Consider the following 18,370-nt stretch of genomic DNA (forward strand, 5'->3'; position numbering starts at 1 on the left):
TCTTAAATTCATTTACAAATGTGGCCTTTAAATTGATTTTACCAAATCAACTGGAATCGGTTTATTTAGCAAAGAAGAGTGTTAAAATGTCAGTGATTAATACAAATTTCAGACTCATTTTGATGCTGTTTGTTCCTTCTTTGCATCTGTTTTACTTTGTGATAGTGAAGAAAACGGTCTTTTCACCTCCAGTGTCAATATCTCAAAATCTTGTCAACCTATTTGTCACCAAGCCTCCTTTTGTATTTTAGAGAAATACTAAACAGTGACTTTAATGCTGAAAACAAACGGGAAAGCTAAAGTGTGTCCTATGCGATATTCCCTTCTCTCCTATTCATCTCTGTAATAGAGATGCAAGGTTTGTAATGCTCGCTGGGAGCCAAGCATGAGATTGAGGATTTCTCACACACCATGCATTATTCATACCCCAGAGCAACAGAGTGTGTAAGATGAGAATTACACAGCATGAAGAGAACAGAGGAGAGGGGACGGAGGCGAGAAGAGGGGGAGAAGGAGGGGAAGGGGAGAAAAGCATAGGTGAGACACAGCATGGGAAAGAAAAGAGATTAACATGGAGACAAAAAAGATAGACAAATCCATCCACTTCTGGCTTAAGCGCCTCATTGTTTCTGGAGTTTGTGGACAGTTGGGTGGAAGAAATAAATATGAAATCGACAATCCAGATTGGCTGACAATTTGCATCTTCTAAATGTGGGTCTTGTGAGTTTTGCTTGTATTCTGAGCACAAACTGAATAGCGAGCAGGAAATTTCAGGGTTCGTGTTTGGCCTTAGTCTCCGTAATGAAAAACAGTGGGAAGTGAGCCAGGGTTGGAATTGATTTGTTTAACAATGGAAATGAAACAAAGTAGGAGGCACAGAGCAAAACAGGAGGCATGCCATCTTCAGCAAAAGCTCGAAACCACGAAATTGTAAGAATAATTTCTGGGTGTTAAAAAAAAAAGAGATTTTATGTTTGTTACTTTGTTATTATTCTCTCAGTCACATATATCAGGCTGTCAAATGGATTCTCAGTGCTTTTTAAAGTTAAACCGCTATATAAAATCAGAGTACTGAATAGTCATGTTTTTTTATTGTAATTATTAAGTCAAACAATAGCAATAAAACTTTAATTCTTCCTCTGATGACCCCATTTACTTGGTCTGAAAGCCTTTTAGCAGAAGACTAATGTTGTTAGTTTACTCAGTTAATGGAATATTACATTCCATTTTTTTTCTATTACATACGTGTGCACGGGTGTGTGTGAGTGTCTCCACAGATGCAGCCTTAATGACAAGAATGTGATGGTTACTGGCTTTTTAGCTTCCCAGTGATGAAAAGCCAGTATTAATTTGGGCTACAGATTTCATTTGTTCCGAACAGGAAAAACAATATAAATCACTTTTAGCGTGATTAGAGAGAGAGTTAGATTAATCCAGGCCTGATTAGGGCATTATGCCGGCTTGTTATGGACACACAGGGTGACTGACGGTAATTACTGTCTGTAATAGGAGAGCGCACGTTCAGTCAAGCCTCGAGCCGGGCAGTGTGGCTGACTTTATGTGTGCAGTTATATATACTGCATGTGAGGGCATTGCTTTGACTCAAATTGGGACTGGAATGAATAAAAAAAAAAAAAACTGTGGGTAGACTTGTCTGCAAGGCAGGATGGGGATATTGCTAGCTTCATGCTGAGAAGTGAAAGAAAAAATAGACTTATGGCTTTGTTTATGATTATTGATATACTAAGACAAACATATTCTCCTGGAATATTAAAACAGATAGCTGAGGTTTGGCAAATATTAGCCTGCTGAAAACTGGAGAGGTGCTACATCAGCAAATTGAACCTCGGCGCATTTGAAAGGTGATTGCAGAGACTGCAGCGTCGAATCCATAAACACGGCACACCGTAGACAAACCATGAGTATAGTTTCTACATGTGCAAACACTTGAATTAAATATTGATCATTTATCATTATTTTCATGTAACTTTACAATGCAAATTAAACTCCTGAATCTTATTTTTGGTCATTTTTTTCAAATCAAAGATGAGTTCAAGGCATGTTTTCCACAGAGGTCATCCCTAAATACAAATGGACGGACAGGCAAGCAGATAGTTGGAGAGACGGATGGACAGACTGATATAGAGTAAATAATTAAACACATGTCAAAAATACTCTCTGAAGGATGGATTCTTTATCTTTCCAATGAAACTATTAAATTGTGCATTTAAAGAAGTGAGGAGATTCTGTATGATTTTCAGATTTATGATTTACTGAGCATCAGCTAAAATTATTGGGTTTTTAGTCAACAATTATACAGAAAAATAAAACAGTATAATCAGGAATTTATGATTAATGACACTACGGCACGTTTGCTAATCATTTACTTAAATAAAAAGTAAAAGAAGCAAGAAAAGTCAACCGAAGGGAAGATTTGTGGAAAAAATTGAAAGCAGTCAAATGTCTGAAAGACGTTGAATCCACGCCATCAGTAGCTCAGAAACATTTTTATTTCTAGTAATTTTTTTTATAACTATGGAATGTATTTAACAGAATTTGAATCTGAGTGATTGGATTGAATTGACTTGCAACAATATTTGTTGTAAAACGGTGGTACATAAGTAAACTGAACACAATTCAAATCCTGAACCTAAAATGTGAAGACAAAGATGGCCTCATGGTGAATGTGTGCATCCTCTTCTTATAAAACCAGCATAAATGTTTGACATTTCCAATTTTTCCGCCAATGAAACAGGGGAAAATAATTAAAGTCTGGAAAAAAAAAACTATAATTTGAGCCAAGCCAGATTTCTGCTTGGCTCAAAGTCCATATTTTCCACACTGTTTGGGGACCGTGGGCATTAATTCGGAGTTAGATTCAGAAAGGACTCAATCCGCTGCTCTGATCATTATTACTGGGAATTTCCAGCAGGTGTGAGGCTAAACATCTTTTACAGTTTGGAAGCAGACATAAGGCACCCAATGAGATGTGTCCCATTAAAGCCATGGAAAATAACTAGGCATATTTAGCACCACTCTTACGGCTGCACTGCCTCCTCCACACTTCTTTTCCTTTTTCCACTCTCCCTTCATCCTCTTGTCCCTCTCTGCTTTTTCTTTATAGCAGCACTTGTTCCTTTTCACTACATCACTGCTTAACAGAGAAGTTTAACATGCTGTTGGCTCAGCGAGAGCCTCACGTGATTTAAAAAGGCTTAGCACCCCCCGTTGGCCTCTTTGGGTTGTAAAACAACGGACTAGAAGCTGATTTTATGAGTGCACGCCTCTGCTCTTTGCATGTTTATGTCAAATATTTGGAACAAATGGCATCCATTGGCTGGAACAACACGGATAAATCAAGTCAATTCGCAGGCAAGGAGAGCGGAGCGGGCCGCCACAAAAGTGGCCCACTTCATGGCTGACGACAGAAGTGCTGCATTATTCAATTAATACCTGAAAGGGTAAGTTTTATGCAGTATTTACGAAAGCCTCCTCAAGTCACCATGCACAGAAAACACACAAAACGCTCCCCACACAAACACAAGGGCTTGTGTTTGAATCCTGGGAAAAGACTGGACTCCCCTTCCATTTTGCCAAATCAAATATACAGTGAGAGCAAGCTAAAAGGCACTTTCAATCAGCCACTCTGGGTCTGTCTGTCAATCTGGGAACAACAACAATCTAGCCCACTTGGAGTGGTCTAGTCAACATCCATTCCCCAATAAATTCAATCAGCGATGCTTTGTGTGTGTGTATGTGTGTGTTTGTGAGTGTGTGCGCGTGTCCATATGTGTGCATCCAAGAGCAAGTGTTTATGAGAGAAACAAGGTTTCTGACACATTGTTTTAGCAAACAAGCACAACAACAAAATTTAAAGTGACATCCTCATGTATGAAAGAAGTTGAATAGCTGGAGAAAAAGATAGACACATCTAAGTTGGTGGATTTTGCTGTCAACCCAAGCCCATTCCTCTTTCAAAGTGACAATAAGAATCTCTGGTTCTCTACATAATCTCAGAAAGCTGAGAAGCAGAAGCAACCGGCCCCAGCTAATGACACTGAGGTGGCAGGCTGCACGCTGGAGTGATTGCCTGACTGCCTGAGACCCAAAAGCAGCACGAGCAGGCTCATCATGGCCCCGCACTCTCATTATTTGGCCACAAATGGAAATGCAAATCGCTCGCTTTGCAGCGGACGCCTCAAATTTATTAAACTAAAAGGTTTAATTTCCATTTTTTCTCTGCATCAGCTTTATTTATAAATGTCGTGCCCTATGAAGACCCAGTTATTTTCTTCCTCTCCTGCAGGCTCTTAACAAATCTGCTCATTAATATGGAAATGGAGAATCAATTGCTTTTCCACCGACAGAGGGCTGCTTCCCTCGGCGGCGTGTGTGATGTGTTCTGACTGGTCATCAGCGCAAACAATCTTGCGTGCAAACACACAACACATATTGAGCTATGCAGTTTCACAAACCTACATTTTATATATATATATATATATATATATATATATATATATATATATATATATATATATATATATATATATATATATATATATATATATATGTTTATTTCATGCAAGAAAGTGACACGAAAATGCTGGATTGTATCCTACCGCCACAGAATGAGTTGCATACTGAATTTTCCAGCAAGCGCAGTCAGACCAGTGCCAGAATGACACCAGATGTTGCAGCATTAATAACCCATAATATCAAGTGCTGCTCATCGAGCCTTTCAGTGCCCTAAAATAACACTCATAGACCTTAATGAGATCTAATTACACACAAGGTTCTTATCTAGGGCAATGTGGTAATTATTGCATCTGTGACTTTTTACATTTGGTTGCTGCATCTCAATTTATTCATCAGTAAATTGAAAAAGTTTTCACATCCCTGAAACATGCCATTTTGTTTTGCCAAAACCACAGCATTTCTCAGATTTTTTCAGGATTTTATTTCTTAGACCGTCAAAAAATTGTGCATAATTGTGAAGTGAAAGAAAAAAAAGTGCATGGTTTTAAATTTTTACTTGCATGTATAATGTTAGGTGTGAAAATGTTTTCAGCCATCTTTTACTTTGAAAAACCAAATAACCAACTGCTGTCCGATGTCACCTGATTAGTTGTCCACAGGATTAGGTTATAAGATGATTTGTCAAAGTTTGAGGGTCTTATCTAAGCATCGTTCACTCCATTATCTAAAGAGTGTGGCACAACTGAAACATGGCACATAAACTGACAAGCCGGAGAAAGACACTATTATTAAGATAACCAGTTTCAATATCCACAGCAACTCTGGAAGAGAGATGCTGCTTTACCACAGCTCATGTGGGAAAATGTTCCAACAGGACAACAACCCATCATGCAGCTCATAAATCTGGTAAAATAATTAGAAATTATGCAGGATTGTTGAAGAAAGCCAGAAAAAGTCCTACTGGAATTTTATCACTTAAGGCATATAGAAAATATGTGGAAAAAAGCTGCAGATGAGAACACACAATGTGGTAAAAAAAAAAAAAGCAAACATCTCGAAAACACCATCCTACTGGTGAACCATGGTGGTGGGAGCATCATGCAGTGAGAATGATATCAGTCAGAGTTAATAAGAAGGTGGATTTAACTAAACACAGAGGCAACCTTGGAAGAAAATCGTATTAAAAGTGGTAGACTCATTTTCTAGAAGGACAACGCCCAACATACAACCAGAGCTTCTATAGAATGGCCAAGTCAAAGTCCAGACCTAAATCTGATTGGAAAGACAACTGATGTTCAAAGATATTATTAAATTAATCAGTGTTTTAGACTCATTTTCTAGCCAAACATTTCAGTTTTTTATTTGTAAAACATTTTGAGAACTAGCACCTCCCTCACACTTTTGATGGTCAATCACATATAAACCCAGCAATTAGCAGAAACTAAAAAAAATTGGGTGTGAATACATTTGCGATGCACCGTGATTCTGGTTTTCCTCTGTTCTGCCTCACTTTCTGCTCTCGCCTTCATGCCTCTTTTCAGTCGACAGCAAGGGAGCAAAGAAGCACAACTATCCGCTGCAGCCTGCAACCTAATGAACATTTCTAAATGGCCATGACCAGCTGGTTAAGAGACTAATGTAGCAGCTATTAACCAAAGCGGTTGTTTCCACACAGTGTCATCTGTGGAGAGCACTGTTAGAAAGGGAGGAGAAAAAGATAATTATTTTTCACACTGTTCTATATACAGTAGATGCATGCACACATTGCCATAGCCTGGCATGGCGTGTTTATCTTTCACATTTTGCAGCAAACAAACCATGTGACGTAAATTCAACCCACAGCACAGAGCTTATTAGTAGCTCAAGGTGTGTGTGCGCGTGTGTGTGTCTGTCCTATTAGGAAAATTCAGTTTCACTCAAGGTTTCGGCACTGCGGTCGCAGACCACTGGCCATTGATTATTCATAGAGTCTGTGATTGGGTCCATTAATACAAGATTAGGGAAGGAACCGATGCTCATTTTCTCTCTGTTTGGATGCGTGTGTGTGCGTGTGGGCGTGTGTTTGTGTGAGTTAGTTTGTGGACTGCAGGTGAATTGCAACAAAGGCACAGTTTGATTCATCCAGAGTCCATCAAGGCAAAGCATCATACATGGACACTATATGAAACAGAACCTTAGCAGGGTGCAAAGGTAGCTGATTAACTAAAATGGAGGATGTTACATTTAAAGGCATGTTGTGATGGGCTGCTACGAAACAGAACAACATGGTGCCTTTGTTTAAAAATGAGCAACAGCATTCCAGCAGAGAACGGGAATTGTTTAATCTCATACTGTAAGATTTCCACCCTAATAGCATTTGTTCTTCAATTGGAACTTAATCTGGGTAAATGGTGCTTAAATGTTTAAATCACATTTACAGGCTGTCAACTGATCTGATGTTCTTCACATGGTCACCCTTCGTTTGAATGAAAATAAATTGATGGCAAATGAGGAGGGATTTTGTAAAATGGGCTGAAGAGACCAATTGGATTGTAGCTCCCCCAAGTGGGCATTTGTGGCAACTTGCAAAATCTTGAAGACATTGGGCGAAAGCTCACAGGATTTCTAAAAGAGGGGTGGACAACTTGTTTCACTGATAAGCGGGTTAACTGGATTTCCAGAAGATATTAAGGAACTGCATCAAAGAGAGAATATTCTTTAAATTGAAAACACAGTCTGGTTGTTTCTTCAGTTCATTCATGTGTAAGGAAATGAGCTGCTGACATTTTCATATATCACTGTCCTCATCATTATCATCATCATTAACATAATCATCACTATCATTAAAAAGAGGAGATGACAGTAAAATACGACTCTAAGCAATTTAGAAAATTTTCTAAATGGGCACAAAAAAGTTGGACAAATAATTACATTTTTAAGTAGTGTAGCAATTTTCCAGGTACAATTTAAAATGTTATCTTCTAGTCATTTTTTAAGAATTTAAATATGGCTAAACATTTCTGTCCAGTCATATTTCAACTCAGCTTGAAATATTAAAGTTACTGAGATGGAACTCTATAGAACAATTTAAGAAATGTAAAAAATACAAATTAATAAAACCACAAATTTCCAGTTACGTAGAAGTTTCTGCAAACTTTGGCTCTTTAGTTTATCCAGAAAGACTCTTTTGACCAAGAATAGAGAAATGGGCAAATAAAGGGCACAGGAGCTGCTAGTTTTCTTAATTTAGAAAATGAAAATAGGAAGAAATGCAAAAACTTTCCTGTACTCAAGAAAGTGTGTTTGCTAATTAGTTGTTAAATTGTTGCTTTAAAACCCCCAAAGAGATACACATGAAGTTATGATTCCTAATTTAACAAATCTTAAAGCTATGCTTATAAAATATTTTGTTTTATAAGCCTGGCTTATAAAACAAAAGGAGATTTATAAACTATGCTTTTATTTTTATGTCAACTAGGGCAGTGTTTCCCAATTCCAGTCCTCGGGGCCCCCCCTGCCTGCATGTTTTAGATGTGCCTCTATACCAGAACAACTGATTCAAATGATTGCATGACATCTTCTGCAGCCACCAAGTACTGCAGGAGCCTGTTAATCACCCAAAGATTCAATCCAGGTGTGTGGCAGAAGGGAAACACCTAAAACATGCAGGCAGGGGGGCCCCTGAGGGCTGGAATTGGGAAACACTGAACTAGGGCTTGTAGATTCAGATAGGTTTTATTTAGTATGAGTAAAGGTTGTTGGTTCATTAAAAAACAGAAAAGCCACAGGGTTGGATGCAGTCACGCCTGAAGCCATTAGGCTGGAGGCAGAAATTTGCCTAAAAGGCCAAATATGTTCATAAGGATTGTGACAAAATGGTTTAAGTTTGTGTTTATTTTCCACTTGATCTTAAATATATTTCTGATTTATTTGATCTTTCTATAGTTGGTCATAAAGCTGTAATTTAAACATTCCTGTCATAACTTTGCTTCACTCACTATCCCAGGTTTGTTTGTAGAAGTATTATTTAGCAGTTTAAATCCAAGCATGTTTTTTTGTTTTGTTTTCTTTTGTTGGGGGTATTTTTTAGCTAACACTACTAAATCATTAGATAAACATGAATGTTTATTTTGTGCCAACGTACATTTCTGGTAAATTATGTGTCAGTTTCTTTTAAACTCACCATAGTTTGTCCTTAGATGCGGTGGGTATAAGGGAGGGGTGGGCCCAGCATTTCCTGTTTAAATGGGTGAATGATGTCACTGATTGCATCACTGGGTGCAACCAAATGAAGGGTTTTTTTTCTTGTATTGCATTGTTTGTTTTCTGTAGAAACAAACAATGTTTGTTGAGTTACCGTTTATTAAATGTCTTATTTTGCAGACCATTTAATTATGTAGATGAGTGTGTAAATTACATTAGTATTGTTATTCTTGTTTCTTTATTTAGATTTTTTTTTTATTGGTTTGATCCATTTTCTCACGTATTGTCTGATGAAGTGCAGGTGTGTTGTCAGTTCTGTATAAGATTTTTTTCAATGTCAGAAAACAAAATGTTAAACAGAAATGTTGGCAATATTATTAGCTTTACAATGGGTAGAAGACATAAAACCATTAAAAACAAGAATTTGTTCAGATTCAAGCTTTGCATTATTAAGTTTAAAATATAATCAATCAGATAGTAGGATAGTCATTTTACTACATTTTACTGCTATGTCATACATTATTCAGAATACAAAATATGGGTCTGATAGTACCTGTGTGGCTTCCAGCACATATTGTAGTAGAAGGAAATGAGAGGGCAGATAAAATGGCAAAGAGGGCAATTCAAAATCCTTTAATACACAGTTAAAACAAGTAAATCTGAGGGAAAGAGTATTGTTAAAGAAAAACTGATGAAAGAATGGCTAAAAAGGTGGGATGAAGAAAAATCAGGAAGATGGTTTTATAAAATTTAGAAGATGGTAGGAGAAAGAAGAAATAGAAAGGAGGAAAGAGTGATAACAAGGTTCAGATTTGGACATACAGGACTTAATTATACACTTTTTGGGATACTACTGGCAAATGTGATTACTGTGGAAAATATGAAACAATAGAACGTGTTATATTAGAATGTCATAAATATGAAAAAGAGAAGATATATGAGGAGAGAGTTTGAATGTATTAAGGAAAATGTTAATTTATTAGATATTTTGAGGAAGAATTTGGGGAGTAAACATATACAAATAGTTATTCGATTTTTAAAGAAAACTAAATTATTTCATAGAATTTGATTATAGTAAGTGTGTTTGTGAATGGGCGTATGATATAGATGGGTCGAGTTGTGTATAAGTTATGTATAAGTATGCATATTTATAAATTTGAACCCGTGGGTCCTCATGTGCTGTACCTGCCCAGGTAGTCCAGCTATCGTGATGCTGTCTGACTCTGACGCTATCAGCATCCTCTCAGCTGCTGCCATTTTTCTGCTATTGGCTAACTTGCTAAGCGAGAGCTCTCCATCTGCAGGAGGAGGCAAAGGGGGTTGCTACCAACAAAAACAGGCAGTCACATCCGAGGACTAGACCTTTCCCGGAGAATTAGTGGTTTCTTATTTGAAGGAGGCGGTAATTAGAAAGGCGACACGATGTCTGATTTTGACAGTAATCCGTTCGCAGACCCGGATTTCAGCAATCCCTTTCAGGTAGCTAACGATGCTAGCATGGTTGGCTAACAAAAACCGTTACTTCCCATTGAGCTGACATTCTTACTGTAGCATCCAGGCTAATAGCTTGACAACCTAATGGAGAAGCTCCTCTGGGAGTTGGAAATGCTATATATTGTCATTTATTTTGAATGCAGTGGTTTAAGATGATTTACAAACAATGATGTCTCAGATTATTCATGGAAACGTTGCTGTTAATACTGTAATAACAACTTGTTGTAAATGTGTGCTAGCTGGGTAACACTAGCTTTGACCATCGCCTGTAAACATCGCACAAAGCTTCTTCTATAGTACAAATCTTACTGTTTTAAAAAAATCTATATTAAAGTTTAACGTGTATGTCAATATTTGTTTTATTTACAGCTGTCGCTAGGATGTAGGCCTTGATAACAGAGACGCTAGGCAATAGCATAGATGCAATTAAGTGTAAGCGATTTTATAAACGAGATGACTTCACTCAGGCTTCCATGCTTTGATGGTTCGCATTTATTTTTGTGTTTTTAATATTTTCTATATGCCATTTAAACGCAACAAGCTGTTTAAGTTGGTCATAACAAACGATTGTCTGGATGAGGATTAAAAGCTCACATGAAATGAATACAGGAGAAGTGAGTTGCAGTGTTTTAGAAGATGATACTTGAGGGTATTGTGCATCTCTCAATACACATTGAATTCTGTGAAAACGTGTAAGAGAATCAAAAAGTAATGTTTAACTTCTGACAGGTTTTAGTTGACAAATACTCATTGATCAGTAATCCCTCTTTAGTGAGTCCAAGCAAAGGTTAGCTCAAGATTAGTTTTAGATTAAGGTAAAAAGAGAAAAAAATTATCAAAAAGGGCAACTGAGAATATTCTGAATTGAAACGGAAAGATTTTCAGTTTGCACTAATAATTGTAAGATTCTGAAAGTTAATTCTAACAATTGATGAAATCTAAATCTTGCACAGGCAAATAGAGCATGTGCACGTATATATTATACTCACTTTTCTTTGGAATATGTTTTCCCGAAACCATCAAGTAACAGATTTTTAAGAAAAGCCGCTAATTTTGATGTATATGAAACAAATGTATCATATCAAGCCCACAATGGCAAATAAAAATGTGTTTTTAAGATGATCCAACCAAAAGTATAATAGCCAATCAAGCATTTTGAGCCCAAACAGCAACAGAAACATACCAAACATATACATTTATTTTGAGTAATTAACTGGGGCCTTACTCATAAAAGTGTTGGTTTTTCTGCCCAGCTGCTCACCTAAACAAGTGTTTACTATAGACTTTTTCACTGCTTCTTGGTGTTGAAGGTGCCTGTGAAATTATTCTTTCTACGTCAATAACTGGGTTAGCAAAGAGTTGTTAATCCCAAGTACCTAATTACTGGCGTCAACAAAGTCAAACCTTTTGACTCGACATAGTTTAACTTTTTTCTGATCTTGCTATTAAAGAACAGAAAAGCACCGAACTTCTTTAGCAAATTAAATGGAAAAAATAATCTCTGAATGTGGATTTTTTTTGTCACACAGCCTCAAAAAGATTATGTCTAGCGTATCCCAATATAATTTAAAGTTTGCTTTTAAGAGTGAAACCACTTTAAGAAAAGCAGATTCTGGTAAATGAATGAACAATTAATTTGTTCCAGTTTCTATACAAGCTAAGTAAGAAAATAAAACTGTATATAACTGATTTGTAGTTGGAGTTTTCCCTCCCTAAACTCCTGTACGAACTTTCGTACCTTGTAGGATCCTTCGGTGACCCAGGTGACACGGTCGACCCCTCCTGGTGGTCTGGAGGAATATAACCCCTTCACAGACGCTAGAACGGTTAGCTACAGATTGTGAGAGTGCGTGCGTGTGCGTGCGTGTTTTAGTGTGACCTAGTTTTATCCACCATCCTCTGTCTTCCATTCTGTAACTTTCAGAGTGTAAGGAAACCCCCGGTAAAGTTTGGTTGCACAAGTAACAATGTAGACATTCTTTGCTGGTCTGCAGGCAGCACCTGGAAATGCTCCCAAACCGACGCCCGCCCCGTCCCAGAACACACAACCTGCCATCATGAAACCCACAGAAGAGCCGCCAGCTTATTCACAGCACCAGACTCAGGTAAAACCTACAGCACCACCATGACTCTTATGCTCTGAACTGCATCTATTTATGAACACTAAACGAACAACATACAGAACTCTCCACTATTTTTTTTAAACCCTTAGAAAAATGTATTTAAAAGCCTCGAAAGAAATAGTTACTGACCCAAAGTAGATAGTCTTTGAATCTTCTATTCATTGTGGAGATTTTTAGTTTCCAAAACGAAAATTAAAATTGGATAAAAATTCTCTTCATTGTGTGGTGTCAACATGATCTTGTGTCACAGTTACGTTTATTTTTATACGTTTTAAATATTTCTCTGATTTAGAAGTGAGTAGGGTTATAATATTAGCTGTTTTCTTGTAGCCATTTTTTAAACATATGACAATATGCCAAACAAATTTACTTTAAGATTTTTTATCCTCTATCTACGGTTCCCAAATGTTGTGGAGGGCTTTCACCGTCTTGATTTTCTTTTGTGCAATAAAAAAACCCAATATTGTTCTCTGTAGTTTGTAAGATATAGAAAATCTCACATAAACAGTAACCTACTACATTAATAACTGTGTCATAATTTATCCAACATGTGCAACTGTAAAATTGCTAAAAGACTTAACTCACAACAGAAACTCTATCTGTTCCGTTGGTTAATTTTACTTTTTGTTTTTCATTGTTCTTCTGTTTTCTGATGACCCAGCCGCAACGTAACGAGGTACCATCTTTAATTCTGATGTGTTCGTTTTTTTCATAGAGCTGATCTGGTGTAGATTCATCAAATCCCCCTTTTTTTGTACCTATAACCTTCAGTTAGAGGAACCTTTTTGAAGCTAGTTTAATACTAACAGAAATGTGTGGTTCATAGTGACTAAGTAGCTTCCTAACATAACTCCTTTTTCCATTACAAACTAACATAACATTTACCCGAATGAGAAATGTTGTAAATATTTGCTTTGTTGTAACTTTGTAACAGCTTTCAGATGTTGTGACTCACACAGGCTTCTCTGTGTCTCTCTCAGGACCAAGCGCGTGCTCAGGCCGAGCTGCTGAGAAGGCAGGAGGAGCTGGAAAAGAAAGCTGCAGAGCTTGATCGCCGGGAGAGAGAGTTGCAGTCCCACGGAGTAGCAGGTCATTCAGATTTCTATCACTAGCACTTTATAACATTTGTTTAAAAAGGTGCTATACAAATAAAGTATTATTATTATTATTATTATTATTATTATTATTATTATTATTATTATTATTATTATTATTATTATTATTATATTTTCCTCAAAAAAAGCTAGAATTCTGTTTTTTTTTCTTTTACATTTATAACAAAAATGATTTGGTCTGACTCTTTCACTATGAATTAGCATTCATATGCCACATAAAAATAAACAATACTTCATATGAAATATGATTAATTATCAAGACGCTGTTTGTTTGGCTCATACAGGCCGCAAGAACAACTGGCCTCCACTACCAGAAAAGTTTCCCGTCGGTCCGTGTTTCTATCATGACATTGCCGTAGACATTCCTATTGAGTTCCAGAAGACCGTCAAGATCATGTACAACCTTTGGATGTGTAAGTCGACGCATCTTTTAATTCATTTTTGATCACTGACGGTTTTCGGTCTTGCTCTGTTGCTACGTTTGACCCAGAGCTGTTGGATGTGATGTACCAGTTCATGCAGGCACGCTCTTTGTGAACATGTTTGGCTGTCTGGCGTGGTTCATCGTGGATGCCTCTCGTGGGGTGGATTTTGGCCTGTCCATGCTCTGGTTTCTGCTCTTCACCCCGTGTTCCTTCGTCTGCTGGTACAGACCGCTTTATGGGGCCTTCAGGTAAGCAAGAGGACAGAATATGTCGCCCCACTTTGGAGCAGCAGATGCAAATCAATTACCGTTTTCTCACAACTCTTATCTTCTCATGTCAGGAGTGACAGTTCATTTCGCTTCTTCGTCTTCTTCTTCGTCTACATTTGTCAGTTCGGAGTCCATGTTCTACAGTCTATTGGTATCACTGGCTGGGGAACGTGGTAAATATCTTGTGCTATCACTGGATCCGTCACTCTGTGATCGTTTGGTTCCTTAAAGCTGTCTCTGCTTTTGTTTTGCCAGTGGCTGGATTGCAGCGCTAACTGGTCTGAACACCAGCATCCCAGTCGGTATCATCATGTTACTGATTGCAGCTCTGTTCACTGCGCTGTCCGTGGGCTCGCTCATAATGTTTAAGAAGGTAACGGTATTTCAGAATGTTTGACATTGTTGTTAACAGGGAAACTTGTGTAAAAGTTAGGGCACTGTTTGTAACATGCCAAATATCAGCGTAGTAATGAAAAATATAAACCATTTTTGTATCATTTTAGGTTTTATTTAATTCATTCAATAATAAATATAAATTACTTCATGGAACAACTAAAAGAATTTCATTAATGAAAAGGAGCAGAAAGTATAAACTTATAAAAAGTTCATAATTTATCCACAATGGGGATAGTATAAGACTTCCATCACTTAAAAATACTTCTTAAAAGTACAGACTTAATGCCAGCAGGTAACTGTTGTGACCCTACACATGCAGCCGATGTTTTAAAAGCTTAAATTGAAAGTGATTCGAAATCTCTGATGAAACATGGAGAAGAAATGAGGAATTTTCTTCTCATTCCAAAGTGTGGCCTGCAGCCGTCTGAATGATTTTGTGGAGCCTGTGACCAAAATTCAGGAATACTAAAAATTTTTGAATTTGTAGTATTCAAGAATTCAAGAAGAAGCAGGCGTGGAGACCTGCACAGTCAGTAGATGAAAAAAGACCCTTTTTATTATTTAGATCAAAGTTTTTATTAATGTAAGGCCTCTAAAAAAACACACAGAATCTAAATACTCTCCAAATGAAAAACTGTAGACACAACATATTTTTATCGTCACTCTCAGGTTCATTTCATAGCAGGCGGCGTGACAAACATCCGGTAATTGAACTGAATTGAATTGTCTTTTCTGCCTTTTCCAGGTGCACGCGCTGTACCGAACCACTGGTGCCAGTTTTGAGAAGGCTCAGCAGGAGTTTGCGACTGGCGTCATGTCAAACAAGACGGTTCAGACCGCAGCCGCCAACGCTGCCGCGAATGCTGCGACCAGTGCTGCTCGCGGGGCCTTCAAGCCTCATCCATAAACGAAACACGTTCAGGCCACACACGCTCACACACCACCCAACCAAACGCACACAACAACAAGATGGAGATGCTCAACTCTGGTCCTGCTGCCTCTCAGATTCAACAGAATATATTTATGAATGTTTCCCCTGCACATTTATCTTCTAAAGTGTGAAGTTAAATAACAGACGAGTTACTAGAGTTGTTTATCTTCACCTAAAGCCTAACATCAGTGAAGACACTACAAAATTCACCCTATCTGCTTTACAGTCAGGTGACTGTCTCCAGGTGGGCGCTGTGTGTGTGGGGGGTGATGTCATCATGCACCCTTACCCACTTCTGTGCTCCCCTCATCCTTCTGTCCCCTGTGAGCTGATCCCAGATCAGGCAGAAGTCACATCTCTTGCATAGTTAGTGATGGTGATGACCTCCGAACAGCTTCCTGCCTGATGAATTCAGTGTAGACTTATGAGAAGTTAGAGTCTGTTTGCACATAGTTTAGTTTTTGTTTACTATTATTTTTTGAATAACTGGACATCAGTGCGATGCAGTGATACATTAAACGCTTTTCTTTCATCCATTTTTTTTTTGGACATTTAGGACTTAAGGGTACAGTTCACTTCGTCTTGTATCTGTGCTAAATGTAGCAAGATGATAACGTTCTCATTATGGAAAAATGGATTCATATTCTTATGATAATTGAACAACCCCCCAGGTATACATCTCAGTTCTGTTCTGTGTGCTCTTTTGCTTGGGCTGATTCGGCAGCTTAAGATTATCCAGCATGATAGCAACAAGCGTGCTTGGCACACACTACACGTTCTGTTTTCAGGCTTCATATGTTGCTGGTTGGTGGGGGGTGGGTGACTCAAGTCCCGACTAAAACACCCTGGTGTACTCAAAGTGGGGGAAAATGCAACAAAAACCGAAGTTCCCTTTCATTTATGAATGGCATTAACTCATTACCACACTAAGTGACTCTCTCAGTTGTTTTTGTAGCTGTTCTCACTTGTTGGAAAAACTAACGCTGCTATTAACCTCAGAGCCGCTTGATGTTGGGCTCTTGCTGTCCTGTTTCCTGTTCAAAAAGAAACAAAATATCACACGTGGAGAGAACTGAAATGCCTTTTCTCTCAGGAGATTTGTTGTTTTTTTTTTTTTTCTTGAGACTAACCTGCACATATGTTAAGAAGAAAAAAAAAAAAAAAACTTGAAACTGTGTACATGTACACTACATAGGCTAACAGTGGCTATCATTTCAACTGACTGTAGGAAATTACTGGCTCCAGAAAATGTGTACCCAAACTAAATACTGAAGGAACAGGGGACTGAACTGGATGCACACTCAGTGCCATCACCAACACACATTAATTTATTCACACTAAAGTTGTACAGACTACTGTCACTGAAGTGAAATATGGATGTGCGTCTGTTTTTTGTTGTGCCGAAGCACTTCACGTAGTGAACGTGATTGTCTGACGATGTGCATGAAATGAATAAATGAATGATAACTGCTGTGCTAAACGTTAAATACTCCCAAAAGTAAATGTTAGAAAGCAAAGGATTCTTCCTGAAATAATAAGCTTAAATCTAGGCAGTATTGCTTTTATTTGAAGTTTTTTTTTTTTTTTTTTACACGTTACACATTTCTCGTTTTTACATCAAAGTTAGTGAAAATCATGTTTTTATTTATTTTATTTAAGTTGTTTGCAATTTTGCCTGTGTGTGTTTTCCTTTTTTGTAATGACATGGTTAACGCGACAACTAGGCTGCAGAAAGTTCTGCAAACACGTGTGTGTGGGTGTGCGTGTGTGTGTTTTATGAGAGTGAGTGTACATGATTTGGTGTGGAAGAATTAAACTCCCTCAAGTGTTATTTTATGTCCTCAAAAGCTGTGAGAAACTACCAAATGTGCATAGAAATGTTTTTCCAAATCTTGCTTTGTGATGTGCACCCTTCAGTTTTACCTTATGTTATGACAATACTCTGCTGCATACACCCACATGATTACCATGTATTTATACTTTTGAAGTCGTTCTACGAAGCCTTGCCACAGTGGGTAGTTTTTTTGATGTGTTTGGCGAGCTGGTTCTGCTGTACAGAACTGTGTGTTTTTGAAGTCTACTGACACAAAACAGTGTTTTCTGGCTTGTGATAGTGTTATTTGACAGATTCAGAGGGGAAAAGGGACACCTGTATATTTTGTAAAGTTTAATCCTCAATATCAATCACGTGTAAAAAAGGAAAAAAAAAGTTAATGCACTCCTGTCTGGCTTTTGTCGCATGTGAAATAGTTTCAGTTTTGTATATTTATGGTATTAACATTAAATAAAATTTGAAAGAAGTAATGTTTTGATTTCATTTGAGTGTGATATGATTTTAATAATGCGCACACACACACAAACACACACCTTGGAGTTAATCGTTTTTTTTCCAGGTAACATTCATTAGTTAATCATTTTTCCAAAACAGTCGGTATTTGTAGTCCCTCTTCTTTATTGTTCTTTGGTTTATTCCTCAAGCTGCTTACAGATGTGAAACCTTCTTCCTATAGTTTGATTTAGTTTTGCTTGAAAATTAAGAAAGCTGTAAAATACTTGGTTGATTCTAAATCTGAGTACTGATTACATGTCAAACTATAAAAGCAAAGCTGCCTGTCATTCAGTGTAATGATAAATTGTATGAAATGGTTGAATGTGAAGACAGCCTTAGTCAGGAGATACAGTACAGGCAAAACATTTGGAGTCAACTTCAGCTTTCTGTTTACAATTCCTCTTTCTTTTTTGCATAATCAGGTTTATTTTTACATGAAAAAAAAATCTTATTTCCCCCAGTTTACTTTTAGGTTGACATTGCTTTTTCAGCACTGTTGCTCATATAAAGCTAATATAAAATAAAGCCTTAGTTTCAGGTTTGAAAAGATTCAAAACTTCAACAACAAGACAGTAAATAGTAAATCAGAGGATTTAACAGCCTGACCCCTGTAGAAATGCATTCAGTGAA

At 37.5% G+C, this 18,370-nt stretch overlaps 1 protein-coding gene across 4 annotated transcripts; it reads left to right on the forward strand.

Moving 5' to 3' along the window:
- Positions 1-9,890: 9,890 nt before the first annotated feature.
- On the forward strand, positions 9,891-17,714 carry LOC122826932 (secretory carrier-associated membrane protein 1-like). 4 transcript variants are annotated; one of them, XM_044109324.1, is made up of 10 exons: positions 9,892-10,137; positions 11,898-11,978; positions 12,147-12,257; positions 12,937-12,951; positions 13,256-13,364; positions 13,675-13,803; positions 13,904-14,063; positions 14,156-14,257; positions 14,340-14,457; positions 15,226-17,714. In XM_044109324.1, the coding sequence occupies exons 1-10, from the start codon at positions 10,081-10,083 to the stop codon at positions 15,385-15,387; spliced, it is 1,044 nt and encodes a 347-aa protein (XP_043965259.1). In that variant the 5' UTR covers positions 9,892-10,080; the 3' UTR covers positions 15,388-17,714. The 4 variants fall into 4 exon arrangements, with proteins under 4 accessions (XP_043965276.1, XP_043965285.1, XP_043965259.1 ...); XM_044109341.1 differs by lacking the exon at positions 11,898-11,978 and having other exon boundaries at positions 9,891-10,137; XM_044109331.1 differs by lacking the exon at positions 12,937-12,951.
- Positions 17,715-18,370: the final 656 nt, after the last annotated feature.

Source organism: Gambusia affinis, linkage group LG03 (genome assembly GCF_019740435.1).
Source record: "Gambusia affinis linkage group LG03, SWU_Gaff_1.0, whole genome shotgun sequence".
NCBI classification, from domain to species: Eukaryota; Metazoa; Chordata; class Actinopteri; order Cyprinodontiformes; family Poeciliidae; genus Gambusia; species Gambusia affinis.

Coding starts and splice junctions, on each gene's coding strand:
- LOC122826932 (XM_044109324.1), top strand. CDS start 10,081: ATGTCTGATTTTGACAGTAATCCGTTCGCAGACCCGGATTTCAGCAAT. Junction 10,138..11,897: donor ATTTCAGCAATCCCTTTCAG/GTAGCTAACGAT, acceptor CGTACCTTGTAG/GATCCTTCGGTGACCCAGGT. Junction 14,064..14,155: donor CCGCTTTATGGGGCCTTCAG/GTAAGCAAGAGG, acceptor TTCTCATGTCAG/GAGTGACAGTTCATTTCGCT.